This window comes from Scyliorhinus torazame, chromosome 12, assembly GCF_047496885.1.
Source record: "Scyliorhinus torazame isolate Kashiwa2021f chromosome 12, sScyTor2.1, whole genome shotgun sequence".
Classification (NCBI taxonomy): Eukaryota; Metazoa; Chordata; class Chondrichthyes; order Carcharhiniformes; family Scyliorhinidae; genus Scyliorhinus; species Scyliorhinus torazame.
In genome coordinates, this window is record NC_092718.1 from 76760649 (window position 1) to 76778418 (window position 17770).

Sequence of the window (17770 nt, forward strand, 5' to 3'; positions counted from 1 at the left end):
AGTGCTGCACTGTGAGATGGTCAGTACTGAGGGAGTGCTGCACTGTCAGAGGGTAAATACTGAAGGTGTACTGCACTGTCAGAGGGTCAGGACTGAGGCAGTACTGCACTGTCAGAGGGCCATTACTGAGGGAGGGCTGCACTGTGAGAGGGTCAGTACTGAAGGAGTGCTGCACTGTGAGAGGGTCAGTACCGAGGAGTGCTGCATGTCAGATGGTCAGTGCTGAGGGATGGCTGCACTTTCAGAGGGTCAGTACCGAGGGAGTGCTGCACCTTGAGAGGGTCAGTACTGAGGGAGTGCTGCACTGTGAGAGAGTCAGTACTGAGGGAGTGCAGCACTGTGAGAGGGTCAGTACTGAGGGAGTGCTGCACTGTCAGAGGGTCAGGACTGAGGGAGTGCTGCACTGTCACGATCGCTACTGCAGGACTGCTGCATTGCAAGAGGGTCAGTACGGAGGGAATGCTGTACTCTGAGAGGGTCAGTACTGAGGGAGTGCTGCACTGCCAGAGGGTCATTACTGAGGGAGTGCTGCACTGTAAGAGTGTCAGTACTGAGGGAGGGCTGCACTGTAAGAGGGTCAGTACTGAGGGAGTGCTGCACTGTCAGAGGGTCAGTACTGAGGGAGGGCTGCACTGTTAGAGGGTCAGTACTGAGGGAGTACTGCACTGTAAGAGGGTCAGTACTGAGGGAGTGCTGCACTGTAAGAGGGTCAGTACTTAGGGAGGGTGCACTGTAAGAGGGTCAGTACCGAGGGAGTGCTGCACTTTCAGAGCGTCAGCACTGAGGGAGTGCTGCACTGTCAGAGGATCAGTACTGAGGGAATGCTGCCCTGTCGGAGGGTCAGTACGGAGGGAGCGCTGCACTGTCAGAGGGTCTGTACAAAGGGTGTGCTGCACTGTCAGAGGTCAGTACTGAGGGTGTGCTGCACTGCCAGAGGGTCAGTACGGAGAGAGTGCTACATTGTCAGAGGGTCAGTACTAAGGGTGTGCTGCACTGTCAGAGGTCAGTACTGAGGGAGTGCTGCACTGTGAGAGGATCAGTACTGAGGGAGTGCGGCACGGTGAGAGGGTCAGTACTGAGGGAGTGCTGCACTGCCGGAGGGTCAGTACTGAGGGTGTGCTGCACTGTGAGAGGATCAGTACTGAGGGAGTGCTTCACTGTCAGAGGGTCAGTACTGAGGGAGTGCTGCACTGTCAGAGGGTCAGTACTGAGGGAGTGCTGCACTGCCGGAGTGTCAGTACTGAGGGTGTGCTGCACTGTGAGAGGATCAGTACTGAGGTAGTGCGGCACTGTGAGAGGGTCAGTACTGAGGGAGTGCTGCACTGCCGGAGGGTCAGTACTGAGGGTGTGCTGCACTGTGAGAGGATCAGTACTGAGGGAGTGCTGCACTGTGAGAGGGACAGTGCTGAGGGATTGCTGCACTGTGAGAGGGTCAGTACTGAGGGAGTGCTGCACTGTCAGAGGGTCAGTACTGAGGGAGTGCTGCTCTGTCAGAGAGTCAGCACTGAGGGAGTGCTGCACTGTCAGAGGGTCAGTACTGAGGGTGTGCTGCCCTGTCGGATGGTCAGTACGGATGGAGCGCTGCACTGTCAGAGGTCTGGACTGAGAGAGTGCTGCATTGTCAGAGGGTCATTACTGAGGGAGTGCTGCACTGTGAGAGGGTCAGTACTGAGGGAGTGCTGCACTGTCAGAGGGTCAGTACTGAGGGAGTGCTGCACTGTGAGAGGGTATGTACAGAGGGAGTGCTGCATGTCAGAGGGTCAGTGCCGAGGGAATGCTGCACTTTGAGAGGGTCAGTACTGAGGGAATGCTGCACTGCTCTAGGGTCAGTACTGAGGGAGTGCTGCACTGTGAGAGGATCAGTACTGAAGGAGTGCTGCACTGTGAGAGGGTCAGTACTGAGGGAGTGCTGCACTGTGAGAGGGTCAGTACTGAGGGAGTGATGCACCTTCAGAGGGTCAGGACTGAGGGAGTGCTGCACTGTCAGAGTGTCAGTAGTGAGGGAATGCTGCATTGTGAGAGGGTCAGTACTGAGGGAGTGCTGCACTGTGAGTGGGTCAGTACTGAGGGAGTGCTGCACAGTGAGAGGGTCAGTACTGAGGGAGTGCTGCACTGTGTGAGGGTCAGTACTGAGGGAGTTCTGCACTGTCAGAGGGTCAGTACTGAGGGAGTGCTGCACTGTCAGATGGTCAGTATTGAGGGAGTGCTGCACTGTGAGAGAGTCAGTACCGAGGAGTGCTGCATGTCAGATGGTCAGTACTGAGGGATTGCTGCACTTTCAGAGGGTCAGTACCGAGGGACTGCTGCACCTTGAGTGGGTCAGTACTGAGGGAGTGCTGCACTGTGAGAGGGTCAGTACTGAGGGAGTGCTGCACTGTCAGAGGGTCAGTACTGAGGGAGTGTTGCACTGTCAGAGGGTCAGGACTGAGGGAGTGCTGCAGTGTCACGATCGCTACTGCAGGCCTGCTGCATTGCAAGAGGGTCAGTACGGAGGGAATGCTGCACCCTGAGAGGGTCAGTACTGAGGGAGTGCTGCACTGCCAGAGGGTCATTACTGAGGGAGTGCTGCACTGTAAGAGTGTCAGTACTGAGGGAGGGCTGCACTGTAAGAGGGTCAGTACTGAGGGAGTGCTGCACTGTCAGAGGGTCAGTACTGAGGGAGGGCTGCACTGTTAGAGGGTCAGTACTGAGGGAGTGCTGCACTGTAAGAGGGTCAGTACTGAGGGAGTGCTGCACTGTAAGAGGGTCAGTACTGAGGGAGGGCTGCACTGCACGAGGGTCAGTACCGAGGGAGTGCTGCACTTTCAGAGCGTCAGTACTGAGGGAGTGCTGCACTGTGAGAGGGTCAGTACTGAGGGACTGCTGCACTGTCAGAGAGTCAGCACTGAGGGAGTGCTGCACTGTCAGATTACCAGTACTGAGGGAGTACTGCCCTGTCGGAGGGTCAGTACGGAGGGAGCGCTGCACTGTCAGAGGGTCTGTACAAAGGGTGTGCTGCACTGTCAGAGCTCAGTACTGAGGGAGTGCTACATTGTCAGAGGGCCTGTACTAAGGGTGTGCTGCACTGTCAGAGGTCAGTACTGAGGCAGTGCTGCACTGTGAGAGGGTCAGTACTGAGGGAGTGCTGCACTGCCGGAGTGTCAGTACTGAGGGTGTGCTGCACTGTGAGAGTATCAGTACTGAGGGAGTGCGGCACTGTCAGAGGGTCAGTACTGAGGGAGTGCTGCACTGTGAGAGGATCAGTACTAAGGGAGTGCGGCACTGTGAGAGGGTCAGTACTGAGGGAGTGCTGCACTGCCGGAGGGTCAGTACTGAGGGTGTGCTGCACTGTGAGAGGATCAGTACTGAGGGAGTGCTGCACTGTGAGAGGGACAGTACTGAGGGATTGCTGCACTGTGAGAGGGTCAGTACTGAGGGAGTGCTGCACTGTCAGAGGGGCAGTACTGAGGGAGTGCTGCTCTGTCAGAGTGTCAGTACTGAGGGAGTGCTGCACTGTGAGAGGGTCAGGACTGAGGGAGTGCTGCACTGTGAGAGGGGGAGTGCTGCACTGTGAGAGGGTCAGTGCTGAAGGATTGCTGCACTGCTGGAGGGTCAGTACTGAGGGAGTGCTGCACTGTGAGAGGGTCTGTACTGAAGGAGTGCTGCACTGTGAGAGGGTCAGTACCGAGGGAGTGCTGCACTGTGAGAGGGTCAGTACTGAGGGAGTGCTGCACTGTCAGAGTGTCAGTACTGAGGGAATGCTGCACTGTCAGAGGTCGGTACTGAGGGAGTGCTGCACTGTGAGAGGGTCAGTACCGAGGGAGTGCTGCACTGTGAGAGGGTCAGTACTGAGGGAGTGCTGCATTGTCAGAGTGTCTGTACTGAGGGTGTGCTGCACTGTCAGAGGTCAGTACTGAGGGAGTGCTGCACTGCCGGAGTGTCAGTACTGAGGGTGTTCTGCACTGTGAGAGGATCAGTACTGAGGGAGTGCGGCACTGTGAGAGGGTCAGTACTGAGGGAGTGCTGCACTGCCGGAGGGTCAGTACTGAGGGAGTGCTGCTCTGTCAGAGTGTCAGTACTGAGGGAGTGCTGCACTGTGAGAGGGTCAGTACTGAGGTAGTGCTGCACTGTGAGAGGGTCAGTACTGAGGGAGTGCTGCACTGTGAGAGGGTCAGTACTGAGGGAGTGCTGCATTGTCAGAGGGTCAGTACTGAGGGAGTGCTGCACTGTGAGAGGGTATGTACTGAGGGAGTGCTGCATGTCAGAGGGTCAGTGCCGAGGGAATGCTGCACTTTGAGAGGGTCAGTACTGAGGGAGTGCTGCACTGCTGGAGGGTCAGTACTGAGGGAGTGCTGCACTGTGAGAGGGTCAGTACTGAAGGAGTGCTGCACTGTGAGAGGGTCAGTACTGAGGGAGTGCTGCACTGTGAGAGGGTCAGTACTGAGGGAGTGCTGCACCTTCAGAGGGTCAGTACTGAGGGAGAGCTGCACTTTCAGAGTGTCAGTACTGAGGGAGTGCAGCACTGTCAGAGTGTCAGTACTGAGGGAATGCTGCATTGTGAGAGGGTCAGTACTGAGGGAGTGCTGCACTGTGAGTGGGTCAGTACTGAGGGAGTGCTGCACTGTGAGAGGGTCAGTACTGAGGGAGTGCTGCACTGTCAGAGGGTCAGTACTGAGGGAGTGCTGCACTGTCAGATGGTCAGTAATGAGGGAGTGCTGCACTGTGAGAGAGTCAGTACCGAGGAGTGCTGCATGTCAGATGGTCAGTACTGAGGGAGGGCTGCACTTTCAGAGGGTCAGTACCGAGGGAGTGCTGCACCTTGAGAGGGTCAGTACTGAGGGAGTGCTGCACTGTGAGAGGGTCAGTACTGAGGGAGTGCTGCACTGTGACAGGGTCAGTACTGAGGGAGTGCTGCACTGTCAGAGGGTCAGTACTTAGGGAGTGCTGCACTGTCAGATGGTCAGTATTGAGTGAGTGCTGCAATGTGAGAGTGTCAGTACCGAGGGAGTGTTGCACTTTGAGAGGGTCAGGAGTGAGGCCGTGCTGCACTGTCAGGATCGCTACTGCAGGACTGCTGCACTGCCAGAGGGTCGGTACGGAGGGAATGCTGCACTCTGAGAGGGTCAGTACGGAGGGAGTGCTGCACTGCCAGAGGTTCAGTACTGAGGGAGTGCTGCACTGTAAGAGTGTCTGTACTGAGGGAGGCCTGCACTGTAAGAGGGTCAGTACTGAGGGAGTGCTGCACTGTAAGAGGGTCAGTACTGAGGGAGGGCTGAACTGTTAGAGGGTCAGTACTGAGGGAGTGCTGCACTGTCAGAGGATCAGTACTGAGGGAGTGCTGCCCTGGCGGAGGGTCAGTACGGAGTGAGCGCAGCACTGTGAGAGGGTCTGTACAAAGGGTGTGCTGCCTGTCAGAGGTCAGTACTGAGGGAGTGCTGCACTGTGAGAGGATCAGTACTGAGGGAGTGTGGCACTGTGAGATGGTCAGTACTGAGGGAGTGCTGCACTGCTGGAGGGTCAGTACTGAGGGTGTGCTGCACTGTGAGAGGATCAGTACTGAGGGAGTGCTGCACTGTGAGAGGGACAGTACTGAGGGATTGCTGCACTGTGAGAGGGTCCGTACGGAGGGAATGCTGCACTCTCAGAGAGTCAGTACTGAGGGAGTGCTGCACTGTCAGAGGGTCAATACTGAGGGAGTGCTGCTCTGTCAGAGTGTCAGTACTGAGGGAGTGCTGCACTGTGAGAGGGTCAGTACTGAGGGAGTGCTGCACTGTCAGAGGGTCAGTACTGAGGGAGTGCTGCACTGTCAGATGGTCAGTACTGAGGGAGTGCTGCACAGTGAGAGAGTCAGTACTGAGGGAGTGCTGCACTGTCAGAGAGTCAGGACTGAGGGAGTGCTGCACTGTCAGGATCGCTACTGCAGGACTGCTGCACTGTGAGAGGGTCAGTACGGAGGGAATGCTGCACTCTGAGAGGGTCAGTACTGAGGGAATGCTGCACTGTCAGAGGGTCAATACTGAAGGAGTGCTGCACTGTCAGAGTGTCAGTACTGAGGGAGTGCTGCACTGTCAGAGGGTCAGTACTGAGGGAGTGCTGCACTGCCAGAGGGTCATTACTGAGGGAGTGCTGCACTGTAAGAGTGTCAGTACTGAGGGAGGGCTGCACTGTAAGAGGGTCAGTACTGAGGGAGTGCTGCACTGTCAGAGGGTCAGTACTGAGGGAGGGCTGCACTGTTAGAGGGTCAGTACTGAGGGAGTGCTGCACTGTAAGAGGGTCAGTACTGAGGGAGTGCTGCACTGTCAGAGGGTCAGTACTGAGGGACGGCTGCACTGTCAGAGAGTCAGCACTGAGGGAGTGCTGCACTGTCAGAGGATCAGTACTGAGGGAGTGCTGCCCTGTCGGAGGGTCAGTACGGAGGGAGCGCTGCATTGTCAGAGGGTCTGTACAAAGGGTGTGCTGCACTGTCAGAGGTCAGTACTGTGGGAGTGCTGCACTGTCAGAGGGTCAGTACGGAGAGAGTGCTACATTGTCAGATGGTCTGTACTAAGGGTGTGCTGCACTGTCAGAGGGTCAGTGCTGAGGGAGTGCTACACTATTAGAGGGTCAGTACTGAGGGAGTGCTGCACTGTGAGAGGGTCAGTACTGAGGGAGTGCTGCACTGTGAGAGGGACAGTACTGAGGGACTGCTGCACTGGCGGAGGGTCAGTACTGAGGGTGTGCTGCACTGTGAGAGGATCAGTACTGAGGGAGTGCTGCACTGTGAGAGGGACAGTACTGAGGGATTGCTTCACTGTGAGAGGGTCAGTACTGAGGGAGTGCTGCACTGTCAGAGGGTCAGTACTGAGGGAGTGCTGCTCTGTCAGAGTGTCAGTACTGAGGGAGTGCTGCACTGTGAGAGGGTCAGTACTGAGTGAGTGCTGCACTGTGAGAGGGTCAGTACTGAGGGAGCGCTGCACTGTGAGAGGGTCAGTACTGAGGGAGTGCTGCATTGTCAGAGGGCCAGTACTGAGGGAGTGCTGCACTGTGAGACGGTTTGTACTGAGGGAGTGCTTCATGTCAGAGGGTCAGTGCCGAGGGAATGCTGCACTGTCAGGATCACAACTGCAGGACTGCTGCACTGCCAGAGGGTCAGTATTGAGGGAGTGCTGCACTGTGAGGGAGTCAGTAACGAGGAGTGCTGCATGTCAGATGGTCAGTACTGAGGGAGTGCTGCACTGTCAGAGAGTCAGTACTGAGGGAGTGCTGCACTGTCAGAGGGTCAGTACTGAGGGAGTGCTGCACTTTCAGATGGTCAGTACCGAGGCAGTGCTGCACCTTGAGAGGGTCAGTACTGAGGGAGTGCTGCACTGTGAGAGGGTCAGTACTGAGGGAGTGCTGCACTGTGAGAGGGTCAGAACTGATGGAGTGCTTCACTGTCAGAGGGTCAGTACTGAGGGAGTGCTGCACTGTCAGAGGGTCAGTACTGAGGGAGTGCTGCACTGTCAGATGGTCAGTATTGAGGGAGTGCTGCAATGTGAGAGTGTCAGTACCGAGGGAGTGCTGCCCTTTGAGAGGGTCAGAACTGAGGGCGTGCTGCAGGGTCAGGATCGCGACTGCAGGACTGCTGCTCTGCCAGTGGGTCAGTACGGAGGGAATGCTGCACTCGGAGAGGGTCAGTACTGAGGGAGTGCTGCACTGCCAGAGGGTCAGTACTGAGGGAGTGCTGCACTGTAAGAGTGTCAGTACTGAGGGAGGGCTGCACTGTAAGAGGGTCAGTACTGAGGGAGTGCTGCACTGCCGGAGTGTCAGTACTGAGAGTGTGCTGCACTGTGAGAGGATAAGTACTGAGGGAGTGCGGCACTGTGAGACGGTCAGTACTGAGGGAGTGCTGCACAGTCAGAGGGTCTGTACAAAGGGTGTGCTGCACTGTCAGAGGTCAGTACTGAGGGAGTGCTGCACTGTCAGAGGGTCGGTACTGAGGGAGTGCTGCACTGTGAGAGGGTCAGTACTGAGGGAGTGCTGCACTGTCAGAGGGTCTGTACAAAGGGTGTGCTGCACTGTCAGAGGTCAGTACTGAGGTAGTGCTGCACTGTCAGAGGGTCAGTACTGAGGGAGTGCTGCACTGTGAGAGGGTCAGTACTGAGGGAGTGCTGCACTGCCGGAGTGTCAGTACTGAGAGTGTGCTGCACTGTGAGAGGATCAGTACTGAGGGAGTGCGGCACTGTGAGACGGTCAGTACTGAGGGAGTGCTGCACTGCCGGAGGGTCAGTACTGAGTGTGTGCTGCACTGTGAGAGGATCAGTACTGAGTGAGTGCTGCACTGTGAGAGGGACAGTACTGAGGGATTGCTGCACTGGGAGAGGGTCAGTACTGAGGGAGTGCTGCACTGTCAGAGGGTCAGTACTGAGGGAGTGCTGCACTGTCAGAGGGTCAGTACTGAGGGAGTGCTGCACTGTGAGAGGTTATGTACTGAGGGAGTGCTTCATGTCAGAGGGTCAGTGCTGAGGGAAGGCTGCACTTTGAGTGGGTCAGTACTGAGGGAGTGCTGCACTGTCAGGATCACAACTGCAGGACTGCTGCACAGCCAGAGGGTCAGGATGGAGGGAAAGCTGCACTGTGAGAGGGTCAGTACTGAGGCAGTGCTGCACTGTCAGAGGGTCAGTACTGAGGGAGGGTGCACTGTCAGGATCACTACTGCAGGACTGCTGTACTATCAGAGGGTCAAGACTGACGGACTGCTGCTCTGTAAGAGAGTCAGCACTGAGGGAGTGCTGCACTGTTAGGGGGTCAGTACTGAGGGAGTGCTGCACTGTCAGAGGGTCAGTACTGAGGGAGTGCTGCACTGTCAGAGCCTCAGTACTGAGGGAGTGCTGCCCTGTTGGACAGCCAGTACGGAGGCAGCTCTGCACTGTCAGAGGGTCAGTACTGAGGGAGTGCTGTACAGCGAGAGGATCAGTACTGAGGGAGTGCTGCACTGTGAGAGGGACAGTACTGAGGGAGTGCTGCACTGTGAGAGGGTCAGTACTGAGGGAGAGCTGCACTGTCAGAGGGTTAGTACTGAGGGAGTGCTGCACTGTCAGAGGGTCAGTATTGAGGGAGTGCTGCACTGTGAGAGAGTCAGTACCGAGGGAGTGCTGCATGTCAGATGGTCAGTACTGAGGGAGGGCTGCACTTTCAGAGGGTCAGTACTGAGGGAGTGCTGCACTTTGAGTGGGTCTGTACTGAGGGAGTGCTGCACTGTTAGGATCACATAACAGGACTGCTGCACTGTCAGAGGGTCGGTACTGAGGGAAAGCTGCACTGCCAGAGGGTCAGTACTGAGGGAGTGCTGCATTGTAAGAGGGTCAGTACTGAGGGAGGGCTGCACTGTAAGAGGGTCAGTACTGAGTGAGTGCTGCACTGTCAGGGTCACTACTGCAGGACTGCTGTCCTATCAGAGGGTTAGTACTGAGGGAGTGCTGCACTGCCAGAGGATCAGTACTGAGGGAGTGCTGCACTGTGAGAGGGTCAGTATTGAGGGAGTGCTGCACTGTCAGAGGGTCAGTACTGAGGGAGTGCTGCACTGCAAGAGGGTCAGTACTGAGTGAGTGCTGCACTGTGAGAGGGTCAGTACTGAGGGAGTGCTGCACTGTGAGAGGGACATAACTGAGGGAGTGCTGCACTGTGAGAGGGTCAGTACTGAGGGAGTGCTGCATGTCAGATGGTCAGTACTGAGGGAGGGCTGCACTTTCAGAGGGTCAGTACCGAGGGAGTGCTGCACTTTCAGAGGGTAAGTACTGAGGGTGTGCTGCACTGTCAGAGGGTCTGAACTAAGGGTGTGCTGCACTGTCAGAGGGTCAGTACGGAGAGAGTGCTGCATTGTCAGAGGGTCTGTATTAAGGGTGTGCTGCACTGTCAGAGGTCAGTACTGAGGGAGTGCTGCACTGTGAGAGTGTCAGTACTGAGCGAGGGATTCACTGTCAGAGGGTCAGTGCTGAGGGAGTGCTGCACTGCCAGAGTGTCAGTACGGAGGGAATGCTGCACTGTCAGGTGGTCAGTACTGAGGGAGTGCTGCACTGTCAAAGGGTCAGTACTGAGGGAGTGCTGCACTGTGAGAGGGTCAGTACTGAGGGAGTGCTGCACTGTCAGAGGGTCAGTACTGAGGGAGTGCTGCACTGTGAGAGGGTCAGTACTGAGGGAGTGCTGCACTTTGAGAGTGTCAGTACTGAGGGTGTTCTGCACTATCAGAGTGTCAGTACTGAGGGAGTGCTGCATTGTGAGAGGGTCAGTACTGAGGGAGTGCTGCACTGTCAGAGGGTCAGTACTGAGGGAGTGCTGCACTCTCAGAGGGTCAGTATTGAGGGAGTGCTGCACTGTCAGGATCACTACTGCAGGACTCCTGCACTGCCAGAGGGTCAATACTGAGGGACTGCTGCGCTGTCAGAGGGTCAGTACTGAGGGAGTGCTGCACTGTCAGAGTGTCAGTTCTGAGGGAGTGCTGCACTGTGAGAGGGTCAGTACTGAGGGAGTGCTGCACTGTCAGAGGGTCAGTACTGAGGGAGTGCTGCACTGTCAGAGGGTCAGTACTGAGGGAGTGCTGCACTGTCAGAGGGTCAGTACTGAGGGAATGCTGCACTGTCAGAGGGTCAGTACTGAGGGAGTGCTGCACTGTCAGAGGGTCAGTACTGAGGGAATGCTGCTCTGTGAGAGGGTCAGTTCTGAGGGAGTGCTGCACTGTCAGAGGGTCAGTACTGAAGAAGTGCTGCACTGTCACAGTGTCAGTTCTGAGGGAGTGCTGCACTGTCAGAGGGTCGGAAGGAAGGCAGGGGATACAATAACGTAAATGGCATCTCCCGGAGTAGGGAACGAGGAGAATGAAGAGGAAAGACGGGAGGAACAGCAGATGCGGCGGTGAGCGCCAGACGGTAGTGAGATCCGTCCAGGAGAAGCGACAACAACAGCAAACCCATTCGAGTATTGCCCACTGTAATTGTCTCTGCGGCACCCGAATGTATATTTACCTCCCAGTCTCCACCCCCTCCTCCCTCCCTCCCGCATACAGTCACCTACTTATGTGTTGCAAATAATTTTGCCAGTTGTACAGATTTGCTGCTGTTGTGCTGGTGCACAATACCCTACCAGTTGTCCTATTTTATTTTTTATTGTATTTTTAAAAAACTATGTACAATTTTCTTTTCTTTGGTATGTTTGGGTGTGCCCTTCTCTTCTATATATGTGTATATATATCATAGATTATCATAGTATTCATAGAATTTACAGTGCAGAAGGAGGCCATTCGGCCCATCGAGTCTGCACCGGCTCTTGGAAAGATCACCCTACCCAAGGTCAACACCTCCACCCTATCCCCATAACCCAGTAACCCCACCCCACACTAAGGGCAATTTTGGACACTAAGGTCAATTTATCACGGCCAATCCACCTAACCTGCACATCTTTGGACTGTGGGAGGAAACCGGAGCACACGGAGGAAACCCACGCACACACGTGGAGGATGTGCAGACTCCGCACAGACAGTGACCCAAGCCAGAATCGAACCTGGGACCCTGGAGCTGTAAAGCAATTGTGCTATCCACAATGCTACCGTGCTGCCCACTGATATATATATGTGTGTTTCTTATCCTGTGTACAGAAAGGTAAATATACTTTGTTCAAAAACCCAATAAAAAACATTTATATTGAAAAAAAGTACTGAGTGAGTTCTGCACAGTCAGAGGGTCAGTACTGAGGGAACACTGTTAGGGGGTCAGTACTGAGGGAGTGCTGCACTGTTAGCGGGTCAGTACTGAGGGAGTGCTGCACTGTCAGAGGGTCAGCACTGAGGGAGTGCTGCACTGTCAGAGGGTCAGTACTGAGGGAGTGCTGCAATGTCAGATGGTCAGTACTGAGGGAGTGCTGCAATGTCAGAGGGTCAGTACTGAGGAAGTGCTGCACTATCAGACGGTCAGTACTGAGGGAGTGCTGCACTGTCAGGGGGTCAGTACTGAGGGAGTGCTGCACTGTTAGCGGGTCAGTACTGAGGGAGTGCTGCAATGTCAGAGGGTCAGTACTGAGGGAGTGCTGCACTGTCAGAGGGTCAGTACTGAGGGAGTGCTGCACTGTTAGCGGGTCAGTACTGAGGGAGTGCTGCAATGTCAGAGGGTCAGTACTGGGGGAGTGCTGCACTGTCAGAGGGTCAGTACTGAGGGAGTGCTGCACTGTTAGCGGGTCAGTACTGAGGGAGTGCTGCAATGTCAGAGGGTCAGTACTAAGGGAGTGCTGCACTGTCAGAGGGTCAGTACTGAGGGAGTGTTGCACTGTCAGAGGGTCAGTACTGAGGGAATGCTGCACTGTCAGAGGGTCAGTACTGAGGGAGTGCTGCACTGTCAGAGGGTCAGTACTGAGGGAGTGCTGCACTGTCAGAGGGTCAGTACTGAGGGAGTGCTGCAATGTCAGATGGTCAGTACTGAGGGAGTGCTGCACTGTCAGAGGGTCAGTACTGAGGGAGTGCTGCACTGAGGGTCATTACAGGGGGAGTGTTGCACTGTCAGAGGGTCAGTACTGAGGGAGTGCTGCACTGTGAGAGGGTCAGTATGGAGGGAGTGCTGCACTGTCAGAGGGTCAGTACTGAGGGAGTGCTGCACTGTCAGAGGGCCAGTACTAAGAGAGTGCTGCACTGTCAGAGGGTCAGTACTGAGGGAGTGCTGCACTGAGGGTCATTACAGGGGGAGTGCTGCACTGTGAGAGGGTCAGTACGGAGGGAGTGCTGCACTGTCAGAGGGTCAGTACTGAAGGAGTGCTGCACTGTCAGAGGGTCAGTACTGAGGGAGTGCTGCACTGTCAGAGGGTCAGTATCGAGGGAGTGCTGCATTGTCAGAGGGTCAGTACGGAGGGAGTGCTGCACTGTCAGAGGGTCAGTACTGAGGGAGTGCTGCACTGTCAGAGGGTCAGTACTGAGGGAGTGCTGCACTGTCAGAGGGTCAGTACTGAGGGAGTGCTGCACTGTCAGAGGGTCAGTACTGAGGGAGTGCTGCACTGTCAGAGGGTCAGTACTGAGGGAGTGCTGCACTGTCAGATGGTCAGTACTGAGGGAGTGCTGCACTGTCAGAGGGTCAGTACTGAGGGAGTGCTGCACTGTCAGAGGGTCAGTACTGAGGGAGTGCTGCACTGTCAGAGGGTCAGTACTGAGGGAGTGCTGCACTGTCAGAGGGTCAGTACTGAGGGAGTGCTGCACTGTCAGAGGGTCAGTACTGAGGGAGTGCTGCACTGTCAGAGGGTCAGTACTGAGGGAGTGCTGCACTGTCAGAGGGTCAGTACTGAGGGAGTGCTGCACTGTCAGAGGGTCAGTACTGAGGGAGTGCTGCACTGTCAGAGGGTCAGTACTGAGGGAGTGCTGCACTGTCAGAGGGTCAGTACTGAGGGAGTTCCTTCTCAACATCCTGACTTGGACATATGTCGGCCGTTCCTTCACTGTCGCTGTTTCAAAGAGCTGGAGCTCCCTTACTGACAGCACAGTGGGTGAATGTCCACCACACGGACTGCGGCGGTTCAAGAAGACTGCTCACCACAACCTTCCATGGGGGAATTCGGATGGGCAGAAAACACTTGCCTCGCCCGCGAGTCTCACACTGAAGGTAGCCAGATCCTGAGCTCATTATCTGTAACCGATTATTTGTATCAGACGGCAGCACGGTAGCATTGTGGATATCACAATTGCTTCACAGCTCCAGGGTCCCAGGTTCGATTCCGATTTGGGTCACTGTCTGTGCGGAGTCTGCACATCCTCCCAGTGTGTGCGTGGGTTTCCTCCGGGTGCTCCGGTTTCCTCCCACAGTCCAAAGATGTGTAGGTTAGGTGGATTGGCCACGATAAATTGCCCTTAGTGTCCAAAATTGCCTTAGTGTTGGGTGGGGTTACTGGGTTATGGGGATAGGGTGGAGGTGTTGACCTTGGGGAGGGTGCTCTTTCCAAGAGCCGGTGCAGACTCGATGGGCCGAATGGCCTCCTTCTGCACTGTAAATTCTATGATTTATGATGATGAGGGAATTTCTTTACAATTACATGTTTGAAGTTTCCATTTGTCTAATTGCCTCCTCGCCCACACTCACCACTTGGTTTGTTGATGGATGAAAGACTGAAATATCCGGTGGTGAGGATCTTCCTGGATTTAATATTGTCAAGAATGTTATTGCGACAACCATCACTCCCACAGTCGCTGCATGTCCGCTCATTCTTTGCTGTAAGACACACGGGGTTACATTTTGTCAAAGACATCCGTGTCCACATAACCTGCTTCAATCTGACACCTACTATTCTCATATCCATTCGGGTTTATAAATCTCTGCTCAGATCTGCCGCCCCAACTCCTTCCCCAGTCCTACCTGGAGTCACTGGGTTCAGTTCTGGGTCCCAAACCGCAGGCAGGAGATTGTTCCCTCGGCGTGGGGCACCTCAGATTCACCAGAATGTTACCGGGCCTGCAAGGGTTAAATTCTGAGGGGTGGTCGCATAGACGGAGCTTGTGTTCCATCCAGTCTGGAAGATGAAGGGGCTGATCTGATCAAGCGGTTTAAGATGTTTAAAGGATTCAATCGGGTCGAGAGAGAGAAATTATTTCCTCTGGTGGGAGTGAGGAGCCTCCTCCTGTTCCTGTGTAACAGGCTCAACGGGGCTGAATGGGCCTCCTCCTGTTCCTGTGTAACAGGCTCGACGGGGCTGAATGGGCCTCCTTCTGTTCCTGTGTAACAGGCTCCAGGGGAGTGAATGGGCCTCCTCCTGTTCCTGTGTAACAGGCCCGATGGGGCTGAATGGCCCTCCTGTTCCTGTGTAACAGGCTCGACGGGGCTGAATGGCCCTCCTGTTCCTGTGTAACAGGCTCAAGGATGGCTAAATGGGCCTCCTCCTGTTCCTGTGTAACAGGCTCCAGAGGGCTAATGGGCCTCCTCCTATTCCTGTGTAATAGGCCCGAGGGAGCTGAATGGGCCTCCTCCTGTTCCTGTGTAACAGGCTCCAGAGGGCTGAATGGGCCTCCTCCTGTTCCTGTGTAACAGGCTCGAGGGGGCTGAATGGCCCTCCTGTTCCTGTGTAACAGGCTCAAGGATGGCTAAATAGGCCTCCTCCTGTTCCTGTGTAACAGGCTCGACGGGGCTGAATGGGCCTCCTCCTGTTCCTGTGTAACAGGCTTGACGGGGCTGAATGGGCCTCCTCCTGTTCCTGTGTAACAGGTGTGAAGGGGCTGAATGGGCCTCCTCCTGTCCCAGTGACATTTCTCCAGTGAGATTGAGTTTGGGTTCCTACCTGCCCTCGTTCCGATGTCCCGGTCCGGAACGATAATGTTGCTGTTTGGTTCCATGAAGCCCAATTCAATCCAGTTACTGTGGCTGTAAAAATCCTGGGAAATCAAGATGGAGTTAGGAACATGGCGGAACTTTGTCCCTGGCTCCCGGCAAGAGTGAAGCATCATGACAAAGAGGGGAGTTCATCCGTCTCCGTTCAAGGAGTGAGGAGGCCCAGAGGGAAGGAAGAAGAGAGAGGGAGTTAGAGAGAGAGAGAGCATGTGTTTGAGAGAGAGGGGGAGAGAGAGAGTGGGACAGTGTGAGAGAAAATGAGAGTAAGTCAGGGAGTATATGTGAGAGAGAATGAGAGACAGAGTGAGAGAGAGGGAAGGGGGGAGAGAGAGTAAGAGAGAGAGAGTATTTGAGAGAGAGGGAAGGGGAGAGAGAGTGAGAGACTGAGTGAGAGAGAGGAAAGGAGGGAGAGAGAGTGAGAGAGAGGGAAGGGAGAAAGAGGGAAGGGAGAAAGCAAGAGAGGAATGGGGTAGAGTGATAGGGAGAGAGAGAAGGGGAGAGAGAGAAAGGGAGGAATGGATGGGTGACCGAGAAAGAGAAAGGAAGGAAGGGGAGAGAGAGATAGAGGAATGGGGAGAGAGAAACAGAGAGTGATGGTAGAAAGAGAGAGTGATAGGGAGGGCAGAGTGAGAGAGTGGGAGATAGTGGAATTAGAGAGAGAGAAAAAGAAAGGAAAGGGAAAGAGAGAGAAAGGAAAGGGGAGGGAGATAGGAAATGGGGGAGAATCAGAGAATGATGGTAGAAGGATGGGAGTGAGAGATAGAGGAATTGGAGAGCGAGAGAGAGAGAGAGAGGAATGGGAGAAAGAGAGAGACAGATAGGAATGGGAGAGAGAGAGTTAGGAATGGGAGAGAGAGAAATAGAAGACTGGGAGTAAGAGAGAAAAAGAAAGGGGAAAGATAGAGGATGGGGAAAGAGAGAGATAGTGGAATTGGAAAGTGAGAGAATGAGAAAGAGAGAGAGGAATGGGATAGAAAGAGAGAGAGAGAGATAGGAATGGGAGAGAGATAGGAATGGGAGAGAGAATTAGAAGAATGGGAGAAAGAGAGAAAAAGAAAGGAAGGGGAAAGATAGAGCAATGGGAGTGAGAGAGATAGAGGAATTGGAGAGTGAGAGAATGAGAGAGAGAGAGGAATGCAAGAGGGAGAGAGATAGGAATGGGAGAGAGAGAGATAGAAGAATGGGAGAAAGAGAGGAAAAGAAAGGAAGGGAAAGATAGAGGATGGGGAAAGAGAGAGATAGAGAGAAAGGAAGGGGAGAGAAAATGGAAGTGGAGAGCTGGAGAGAGGAAGGGGGAAGCTGATTCTCCCCACCTATATCCCATATCCCTGAATAACTTTGGAGCACAAAATCTCCCAATCTCAGATTAAAATTAACAATCGATCGCTTGCAGTTTGAGGAAGAGAACGGCAACTTTCCCGCTGTGTGTGTGTGTGTGTGTGTTGAAATGTTTCCTAATTCCACTCCTGAAAGGTCTGCTGTTAATTTTAGACTTTTATGATTTTTTTGGGGGGTTGTTTGAATTAGATAGTAGTTAATTTATTGTATTTGCTGCATATTTAATTATAGTTATTAATAAACTTGATTGTGTTTAAATTTACAAACATGGGGCGAGATTCTCCGACCCCCGCCGGGTCGGAGAATCGCCGGGGGCTGGCGTGAATCCCGCCCCCGCCGGTTGCCGAATTCTCCACCACCGGATATTCGGTGGGGGCGGGAATCGCGGCGCGCCGGTTGGCGGGCCACCCCCCCGCGATTCTCCGGCCCGGATGGGCCGAACTCCCACCGCTAAAATGCCTGTCCCGCCGGCGTAGATTAAACCAAGTACCTTACCGGCGGGACAAGGCGGCGCGGGCGGGCTCCAGGGTCCTGGGGGGGCCACGGGGCGATCTGGCCCCGGGGGTGCCCCCATGGTGGCCGGGCCCGCGATCGGGGCCCACCGATCCGCGGGCGGGCCTGTGCCGTGGGGGCACTCTTTCCCTTCCGCCTTCACCACGGTCTCCACCATGGCGGAGGCGGAAGAGACTCTCTCCACTGCGCATGCGCGGGAATGCCGTCAGCGGCCGCTGACGCTCCCGCGCATGCGCCGCCCGGAGATGTCATTTCCGCGCCAACTGGCGGGGCACCAAAGGCCTTTTCCGCCAGCTGGCGGTGCGGAAATTTGTCCGGCACGAGCCTAGCCCCTTAAGGTTGGGGCTCGGTCCACAAAGATGCATTCCGCACCTTTGGGGCGGCGCGATGCCCGACTGATTTGCGCCGTTTTGGGCGCCAGTCGGCGGACATCGCGCCGTTTCCGGAGAATTTCGCCCCAGGTGACTGTAATTACTGGGCAGACAAGGGCCAAAGATTTTAGGTGTTTTTCTGTCGATGCAATGCCCTCAAAGGCTGCCTGGGTGGAACTCCCTACCTGACCTTCCAGCAGAAAGGGGGGCATGTTTAAAGCCCCCCTCCAAAACACCCATTCACCCCACCCTCACCCCCCTGTGGTA

General features: G+C 55.0%; 1 protein-coding gene across 1 annotated transcript in view; it reads right to left on the reverse strand.

The window, feature by feature from the left end:
* The window catches only part of LOC140386495 (von Willebrand factor A domain-containing protein 7-like), a 232342-nt gene that overhangs the window by 147672 nt on the left and 66900 nt on the right, over positions 1-17770 (reverse strand). The window contains exons 4-5 of the mRNA XM_072468886.1: positions 15232-15325; positions 14043-14171 (exon numbers count right to left, since the gene is read on the reverse strand). Of these exons, the coding sequence (XP_072324987.1) occupies positions 14043-14171; positions 15232-15325 (223 nt within the window). The remainder of the gene's footprint in view (positions 1-14042; positions 14172-15231; positions 15326-17770) is intronic.